The 9619-nt window shown below is 42.4% G+C and overlaps 1 protein-coding gene across 2 annotated transcripts; it reads left to right on the top strand.

Annotated features, from left to right (window-relative positions):
• Window positions 1-333: 333 nt before the first annotated feature.
• LOC131222577 (DNA topoisomerase 2-like) lies at window positions 334-9373 on the top strand. 2 transcript variants are annotated; one of them, XM_058217706.1, is made up of 21 exons: window positions 334-959; window positions 2152-2447; window positions 2545-2611; window positions 3142-3412; window positions 3516-3715; window positions 3794-4003; window positions 4139-4252; window positions 4412-4525; window positions 4633-4797; window positions 4883-5068; window positions 5164-5319; window positions 5704-5837; window positions 5925-6093; window positions 6294-6482; window positions 6806-6992; window positions 7077-7126; window positions 7215-7625; window positions 7739-7925; window positions 8107-8171; window positions 8265-8367; window positions 8633-9373. In XM_058217706.1, the coding sequence occupies exons 1-21, from the start codon at window positions 408-410 to the stop codon at window positions 9244-9246; spliced, it is 4440 nt and encodes a 1479-aa protein (XP_058073689.1). In that variant the 5' UTR covers window positions 334-407; the 3' UTR covers window positions 9247-9373. The 2 variants fall into 2 exon arrangements, with proteins under 2 accessions (XP_058073689.1, XP_058073688.1); XM_058217705.1 differs by having other exon boundaries at window positions 8262-8367.
• The last annotated feature ends 246 nt before the right edge of the window (window positions 9374-9619 follow it).

Genomic DNA, 9619 nt, shown 5'->3' with positions numbered 1-9619 from the left:
CAGAACCGGTGCACTCTAGAACCGAACCAAACCGGACCGTTTGGTCGGTTCCGGTCTGGATCCACCGTTCTACCGGTTAAATGTGTACCCCTAGCCGCACCTAATCCGCTCCCTTCCCAAGAGAGATCCAAAGGGCAGTTTCGTATTTCAATCAAGTCCAGGGTCTCTATTTTACTAATCCCAAGACCAACAAAACACATCCGTCCGATTCCCTCAACCCACCTTCACCGCCCATTTCAAATCCCTTCACCGTCCATTTCAAATCCCGCTTTAATTCAAAATTCAAATATCTTTACCGTTATTCCATCCTTTTATAAATCAAACGCTCTTCCAACTAGGTCGCATTTTCTCCATCTGAATTCCCTTCTCTCAAAGACACTATCTCCGTGTCTGTCCTCCCCGTAGCCATGGCCGAAAAGCTCCCACTCCAGACCAGCAGCGCCTTCAACGCCGGCCCCCCGCCTGCGAAAACAATCGAAGAGACCTATCAGAAAAAGACCCAGCTGGAGCACATCCTCCTCCGTCCTGACACCTACATTGGGTCGGTCGAGAAACACACCCAAACCCTCTGGGTTTACGAGGGTGGCGAGATGGTCCACCGCTCCATCACATACGTCCCGGGCCTCTACAAGATCTTTGACGAGATCCTCGTCAATGCAGCAGACAACAAACAGAGGGACCCCTCGATGGACTCTGTCAAGGTAGAAATCAACGCCGAAGAGAATTGCATCAGCATCTACAACAATGGGGACGGAGTGCCTATCGAGGTCCACCAGGAAGAAGGGGTCTATGTGCCTGAGTTGATCTTTGGGCATTTGCTGACGAGCAGCAATTACGATGATAATGTGAAGAAGACAACGGGCGGGAGGAATGGGTATGGAGCAAAGCTGACGAATATATTCTCGACAGAGTTTGTAATTCAAACTGCTGATGGGAAGAGGCAGAAGAAGTATAAACAGGTATTTTATAGATCTTGGATTCAATTTCTTGGGTCGATTTGTTATCTTCTTTTGTTTCAATCACATGTTAGACTTCTGTTGTTTTTTGTTTCTTTGGTATTGCTGTCAATCCGAAGGTCTAGGTTTCTTGATATTGTTGTAATGAATTTCTTTTTCATGTTCTTCTTTTCTTTTTCTTTTTAAAAATGAGGATCTAATTTTCAGTTTCCATTTGTGGGTTCTGATGATTTAAGATTGATGTTCTTGTTTCTTTCCATTTCTTGGGTCAAGGAATGATAGGATCCCTTGATTTGGTGGTGATCAGACAGTTGATTGATGGGAGAATGTCCAAAGATCTGTTTCATTGGAAGATCTTGACCATTTGATCTTTGGCCTTCATCAATTAAATGAGGATTGCTGCCTTTTGTTTTGTGTTAATCATCAATTCGTGGGCAGCTGGTCCAAAGGTCAGGATATTCCAATCTGGAAAATATTGGGTTATCAAGTGTGTGCCCATCAGATCAACAGTCTGGATCTTCCACTTACTGTCTGACAATCTGGTTAGGGTCATAGCAACACTTCCATTTCTTGATGTTCATGTAACAGAAAATGTACTATATGGATTTCACCCTTTTAGATGGGATTGACATTTGGATATTTTAGCAATGAGCAATGAGTACCTACTAGTTGTAGGTGAGCTTAAGTTACAACCCCTTTCACACATGTCAATGTGGCAACGGTGATCGACATATGAACCATCATTCAAAAAATGGGCCCCACCATGAAGATTTCTGGTTGAGAAAATCAGGTCAGTCCCATCCACAGGGAGGTCACATGTGTACATTGGATCAGTCTGTTGGCTGGGACTGCTTCAAGACCTCCATTGTTTTCATCTGAGAGATGGCTGTCCTGATGATTTCGCTGGCCTGATTTTCCATCGGGCTATCTTCGGGTGGGTTCCACCTTTCGCGCTGCTTGGATATCATAGACACTTGACACATTGGCACGTGTAATTCATTGCAGCTGACACGAACCTACAATGGGTTGCAGGCCGTCGTTCCTCTTTGGCAATAACAGCCTTATTTTCTTTCTATTAAAATTGAAATCAAGGCTCAACATTTCAATTATTCACTCATTTCTCTGAATTGAACTTATGATGCTTTCACCATTTTTCTTACATACATCTGCCCTTTTGATTTTTCCTGCTGCTAAGGTTTTCACAAACAACATGGGAAATAAATCAGAGCCCTCCATTACTAAGTGCAAGGGAGGCGAAAACTGGACCAAAGTTACTTTTAAGCCTGACTTGGCAAAGTTCAATATGACCCATTTGGAAGATGACGTTGTTGCTTTAATGAAGAAACGAGTAGTCGATGTAGCTGGATGCCTTGGCAAGACAGTAAAGGTTGAGTTGAACGGACAGAAGGTGCCCGTGAAATCGTTCCTTGATTATATTAATCTTTACCTACAATCTGCTGCTAAGTCCCGTGACGTCGAATCCGTACCGAGGTTGGTGTTTAAAATTTTAAGAATTTTACCCCTGTCCAACTTTTCCTAATTTCGGAAGCTGATTTTCTCGTTTTTCTTTGCCTGGCTATGTTATCAGGATCACGGAGAAGGTCAATGACAGGTGGGAAATTTGCGTGAGTTTGAGTGATGGGCACTTTCAACAGGTATTCAGAAACTACTTCCATCCATTGATTCTGCTTGACTAGCACTGTGTGAAGGGTTGCAACTATGATGGAGGCAAGCACTTCATGGAGCTTCATGAAGTGTGGGCCGGAACATGTTTAATGCAATGCAACACTCATTGCTACTATGATCGAGGCACTTCATGGAGCTTCATGAAGTGCAGGCCGGAACATCTTAAATGAACTGGCTCCTTGTTGGTCCTGACTGTGGACTTGGTGGGACACCGCATGGATTGCCCACAGACCGAAAGCAAAGGTGATTGGATCGTTGTAACCATCCGAACAGTGGCTTGAAAATGGATGGTTAGCTAAAAAAATGAGCTTAATCTACAATCGACAAACAAAACTTGCAATGAGTTCTCCAATCATTACAGTTTTTGGCCTATGGTCCACCAGATTAACTCTTCCAATAGTTGGGAACTGCACTTCAGATTGTCTTCAAATGACCATCATATTAGCATTTCTAGATTGTAAATGAATTTATTGGAACTTCTTTTGGATGGTTTTATCAGGTCAGCTTTGTGAATGGAATCGCCACTATCAAGGGTGGAACCCATGTTGAATATGTGACTAACCAGATCGCAAACCATTTAGTGGCCATAGTAAACAAGAAAAACAAGGATGCGAACATGAAGCCTCACACCGTGAAGAACCATTTGTGGGTATTCGTCAATGCACTCATTGACAACCCTGCATTTGATTCGCAGACGAAAGAGACATTGACGACTCGTCAAAGCAGTTTCGGATCTAAATGCGAGCTTTCTCAAGAATTACTAAAAAAGGGTCAGTCTCATATGATTCCCAATCATCATGCATACCTCGTTCTTCTTATGTAATGAAACTAGTATAAAGTTTTAGGTGGCCTGTTTTGAACCTTGTGATTCAGTGGCCAAATCTGGAGTCGTGGAAAATCTTCTCTCGTGGGCGGATTTCAAGCAGAGCAAAGATATGAAGAAAACTGATGGAAGCAAGATTGGAAGGATTACTGATATTAAGAAGCTTAATGATGCTAATGAGGCTGGGAAGAGAAATGCTGAGAAATGTACTTTGATTCTGACGGAAGGAGATTCGGCTAAGGCTCTAGCTGTAAGTGGTATAATGAGTTCACAAAGTTATTATAGTTTCTCAACTTTGTAGCTTACAGTTGGGTTTCTACGTGCACAGGTGGCCGGGATCTCTGTTGTAGGTAGCAACCACTACGGCGTGTTTCCATTGAGAGGGAAACTCCTGAATGTTCGAGAAGCGAGTGCTAAGCAGATAATGGATAATGCCGAGATTCAACATATCAAGAAAATTCTCGGGTTGCAGCAGGGCCGGCAGTATGACAGCGTCAAGTCTCTGCGATATGGCCATCTAATGATAATGACCGATCAGGTTCAGCTCCAAAAGATCCATTCCTTTTTTTCTCCTTTGATTACAGAATTTGTTGTTGTAGCTTGCTGGTGTAGGATTGTAGTGGTGTAATTCCTTCTCTTTCATAATTAAAGTTTGAATCTAATGCTGATGTAGGATCATGACGGGTCCCACATTAAGGGACTGCTGATAAATTTCTTCCATATGTTCTGGCCATCGCTGCTCAAGATTCCTTCATTCTTGGTGGAGTTTGTAACGCCTATTGTGAAGGTTGGTCTCAGTTGATTAGGGCTAATGTGACTTGCAAAATAGAGAGAGATGAAATGAGAATACAAACAATGAGGATCTGATTGTAATTGAGTCATTTCTTTCTTTTGGGTTTTCAAGCTTCTATCCATGTCTAAATCCTGCTGTGTGATTGTTGCACAGGCAACTCATAAAAAGAGTAAGAAAGTATTGCCCTTCTACAACATGCCAGAGTTCGAATCATGGAAGGAAAGCTTGGGAGAAAATGTCAAAGACTGGTCTACCAAGTACTACAAGGTCTGTTGTCTATATATTAACTCAAAACTGATCCTAATGTGATTATTCCATTTCCATTCAGCGATTCATTTCCTGCTATACCTCATTGTTGTGTCTCTCTCCTGCAGGGGTTGGGTACAAGTACAGCAAATGAAGGAAAGGAATATTTCAGAGAAATTGATAAACACAAGAAAGAGTTTATGTGGATGGATGAACAAGATGGGGATGCAATCGAACTTGCATTCAGCAGGAAAAAGATTGAAGCAAGGAAGAACTGGCTCCTCCAATTCGAGGTAAAAGATGAATACCATCTAAGTTTTGCAATTGAAAAATCCATCTTTTGGTTTTAGTGTTCTGATGAAGATTTCATCTTTGCAGCCGGGGACCCACCTTGAGCATAAAGATAAGCGCATCAAGTACAGTGACTTTGTTAACAAGGAGCTTATATTGTTTTCCATGGCGGATTTGCAACGATCAATCCCATCCATGGTTGATGGCCTGAAACCAGGCCAAAGGAAGATCCTTTTTAGTTCTTTCAAGAAGAATTTTGTCAAAGAGGCGAAGGTATGCTTACTGTCAGTACATCCAAATTCAAGAAATTTCTTAGAAACTTGAGAGAAGATTAATTAACTAACCATCCTTTTTATTTCTCGATGCAGGTTGCACAGTTTTCTGGTTATGTATCTGAGCACTCAGCTTACCATCATGGTGAGCAGAGTCTTGCTAGTACCATAATCGGCATGGCTCAGGATTATGTGGGTAGTAACAACATAAACCTTATGCAACCGCTCGGCCAGTTTGGCACCCGGCACCAGGTGATTTTTTCAAAAGAATAAGAATAATCACTGTTCATCATGTTATTAATATACATGTGCACATACAAGATCTTGGGGGCGTTCTTCCAATATGGTCCCCACAGTTTATATGCCTTTATCTGAAAATCTGACCGTTCCAGTCATTAGTGAGTCATGGGTCTTGATCAGGATTCTTTAAAAGCATCCATTTGTTATAAATGTATGGCACACCTGATGACTACTCCAGCCTGATTTTTGGGCAAAGGCAAAAACATAGCAGCAGACCAAATGAACATCCTGGATCCTGCACACATGCCAAATTGGCATGCAATATCCTCCATCTGCAACTTCAGGTTTATACGCCCATCTTGTTGTATCACTGATCACACATGCTTTTTCATTCAGGGAGGCAAAGATCATGCGAGTGCCAGGTACATATTCACTTGTCTATCGCCTCTCACACGGTTCTTATTCCCAAAGGACGATGATGTTCTTCTGGACTACATGAATGAAGACGGGCAATCTATTGAACCCACTTGGTAAAATCTTTAAACATGGGGGCCTCTACTAGTTACCATGAAGGAAATCTTTATCTTTTAACACGCTATTCCTTTTCTGTGATGCAGGTACATGCCTATCCTGCCTATGGTTCTGGTTAATGGAAGTGAAGGAATTGGAACAGGTTGGAGCTCCTACATTCCTAATTATAATCCAAGAGACATTGTTGCAAACCTGAGATGCTTGTTAAATGACGAGCCAATGCAGCCGATGGATCCGTGGTACAAAGGATTCAAGGTTCCCTCCCTTAACTTACCCTTGAATAGCTTCACTCAATAGCTTTAGTTTGGAATTCAGCGTACCCTTGAATAGCTTCGCTTCAATAGCTTTAAGTTCAGAATTCAGAATTTACCCTTCAATAGCTTTGCTTAATAGCTTTGGTTTGGAATTCGCGTTTTGTGGTGTTAATATTCGGAGAGTATCCTTATCCAAATCAGGGGCTGATTGAGAAATCAACAACAAAGGAAGGCGGTATGACATATACTGTAAATGGGATCATAGAAGAAGTTGATGAGACGACGTTGAGGATTACGGAGCTGCCAATCCGTAGATGGACGGAGGATTACAAAGAATTCTTGGAATCCATGATGTCTGGGACCGATAAGATCAAGGATCCATTCATCAAGGTAATTTATGAAACCCAATTCATTTATCATTCATAAGAAGCCTCTTTTACAAAAGAGGAAATGTCCAATGCTCCATGGAATTTTTGTTTGGCCTAACAACTCCACAAAAGAGGAAATGGTTTAACTCTCCAAATTTTTTCTCTATCGGATTGCAAGGATCATCTGATAGTGGGAGGTAAGGCATGGCCTGTCCAATGAAGATCCTACCACCTCAGGTTACTGAAAGGAGGGTCCCATTTATACCATTTCTTAGTCTCTTCATGGAGCATCATATCATAACTCTCCCTGAATCTGGAACCTCATCTGAGAGTTTCCTTGTGCAGGATTACAGACAGAACAGTGGTGTTACAACAGTCCATTTTGAGGTTGTGCTGTCTGAAGAGAACATGAATATTGCCAAGCAAGAAGGATTAATGAAAAGATTTAAGATGACCACCTCGATCAGCACAACCAACATGCATCTATTTGATGCAAGGGGTGTCATCAAGAAATATGATTGTCCTGAACAAAGTAAGTTTGCTTATTCTATGTACTTTCTATGAATTTCTTAAATCTATATATGCTTTCTTGTCACCGTGCCTTCTTTTATTGCAGTTCTTGAAGAATTCTTTCATTTAAGACTCGAGTTCTATGTAAAGAGAAAGGTGAGCAAGCTTTGATCTAGGCCCCTCATTTTTTCTTTTGGGTAATTGAGAAGATGGTGGTATTGACTTGCTTGATACTTTCATGCAGAAAGTAATGTTGGATAATCTTGAAATAAAACTGTTGAGATTGTCTAACAAAGTCAGATTCATCATCGGGGTGGTAGAAGGAGAAATTATTGTGAGTAACAGGAAGAAAGCGGATCTGGTCCTCGAGTTGCAGCAGAAGGGTTTCACACCGTTCCCTAAAACCAAAGGCGTTGATACTGGCGAGGCAATGGAATCAGAAGAAAATGAAGAGACACCAGAGGTGGGAAGAGTTGCAAGAGCAAGTGATTATGAGTATCTACTGTCGATGCCGATTGGAACCTTGACGCTGGAAAAGGTTCAAGAGCTGTTGGCTGAAAAGGAAAAGCAAGAAATGGATGTGCAGGAATTGAAGAAGGAAACTCCAAAGTCTCTGTGGATGAAAGATCTTGATGCTTTCATTACGGCACTTGATGTACGTCTCGTCTCATACCAATTTTGAGGACATCACCATCCATTCTCTCTCTCTCTCTCTCTCTCTCTCTCTTTTGTTTTGGGTCTTTCTTGTCTGATTTTCAACCGATGCAGGAGCATGAGAAGGAAGAAGCCCAGGTGGAGGAGGTGACAGGACAGATGGAGGGCAGGGCAGGCAAGCCTCTCGCTAAGGCTTCTAAACAAGTAGGAAAGAACCCAAGAAAGAATAACACCAAGAAAGCTAATGAAGCAGATACTGTTGCTGAATCCGTAGTATCAGTTAGTACTACAACTGAAACTGGTAAGCATCGTTCTTTTCTGATGAATGAAAAATCGTCTTTGTCAGTAAGCCAGTGTTTGGATGTACACGCTAGTCGGCAGCACAGAAATTGAAACCCAAAATGGGTGGATTGTCAGTTACGATTTTTGCCATCCTGAAGATTTCATTCATCTGAATGCATGTTATCTTTTTCTCTCCGTAGGACATGTTCCCGAGGGGACAAAACCCAAAGGCAGAGGAGCTCCGAAGAAGGCTCCTGCTAGAAAGGTGTGCTTGTAAATCCTGAAACTTCTTATTTCCCAAGTATCTCCCTATTTTTGTGGACTTCTCATTGCCTTTTTGGTTTGGGTCTTTCAGCAGAAAAAGCCAACTGCCGTTGATAGTGAAGAAGAAGATGATGAGGTGCTCGAGCTGAAAGAACGACTGGCGGCATATAACATTGATTCTCCTTCAGATCAAACAGGTATATGATCATCCATGTCCCCCATATCCCTTCTTTTGCAGTTTTTCGACCGTATGATGTGGATGTCCACATGAGATCCAGTCTGTTCATCAGGCCATCCGTCGTTTCCATTTAAGCAGCTGTTTTCATGTGCATGGTGGGGCGACTTGATTAATAGCCTGGATCTTGCACAAACATACCACAATGCCATTCCATTGCATCATCTTTCTTGCTGTAAATCTGCTGCATTGGAGAGTTCCCGTTAATTCTCTACTTGCTTCTATAGCTATGGAAACCGAAGAAAGTACCGAAGAACCAAGGAAGGAGCCAAGCAGAAGGAATACGGCCAAAAAGTCTTCATCAACCTTTGTTGAGGTGTCCGATGGTGAAGATGACGCCATGAAAACCATCCCAGAAGAGAAACAGAACAACGATGACTACGATGTAGATTTTGAGCCAGAGCTAATGCCAAAAGGAGGAAAGAAAGGAGCACGTAAACCTGCAAATGCTAAAGCTAAACCAGCGACATCAGGGGGAAGAAAGAGAGGAGTGGTAAAGGCGGTTGTTTTGAACCAGAAGCTGGCAACTGGAATGCTGAAGGCAGCGGAAAATGCTGCAAACTCCCCTGAGAAGAAGGTGAGGAAGATGAGAGCTTCGCCTTTCAACAAGAAGAGTAGCTCTGTATTGGGCAGGATCAATGGCAAGAAGGGTGATGATGGATCCCCGGAATCAGGCAGCTCGTCTTCTTCCAGCCATGAAGAGACGAACATGGTCATTCCGCCACCGAGGGCCCGGTCGCAGAGAGTGAATCGTGCACCCGCAAAGTATGTTGTGAGCGACTCTGAGGGTGAAGAAGAAGAAGAAGATGCAACTGACGATTCTGAATTCGACGCAGAATAAGATTAATATTAGTTGGGAGGATGAGTCTTTTTTATGTACATGTTCTGAAGGATTAGCTTTGACTGTAACGGCTAGTTGAAACATGGGGAAAGCATTTCTCTTTTCTAACTGAAATTTGAAATTCAAATTGTTTTCCGCGGGAATGGTCCACCTAAGGATGGAATGGTCTGAATTTTGAGATGCATCTTTGTCCTGGTGGGGAGTGTCTGATTGACTGGATTGGATGGCGCATGTATGCATTACAAGCAAAAGTAATGCCGGCTCAAATGAAAGCTCCAGTAATCAGAGCCAAGTATTGGACGGCAGATCCGAAAGGGTGGAATTAGATGGTTAAGATCATCCACTCATTTTGATTTTCGATCTATGCTGAAAT

Source organism: Magnolia sinica, chromosome 13, assembly GCF_029962835.1.
Source record: "Magnolia sinica isolate HGM2019 chromosome 13, MsV1, whole genome shotgun sequence".
In the NCBI taxonomy this organism is placed as follows: domain Eukaryota; kingdom Viridiplantae; phylum Streptophyta; class Magnoliopsida; order Magnoliales; family Magnoliaceae; genus Magnolia; species Magnolia sinica.
The sequence above is the reverse complement of the archived record's forward strand: the minus strand, read 5'-3'. Positions and strand labels throughout refer to the sequence as shown.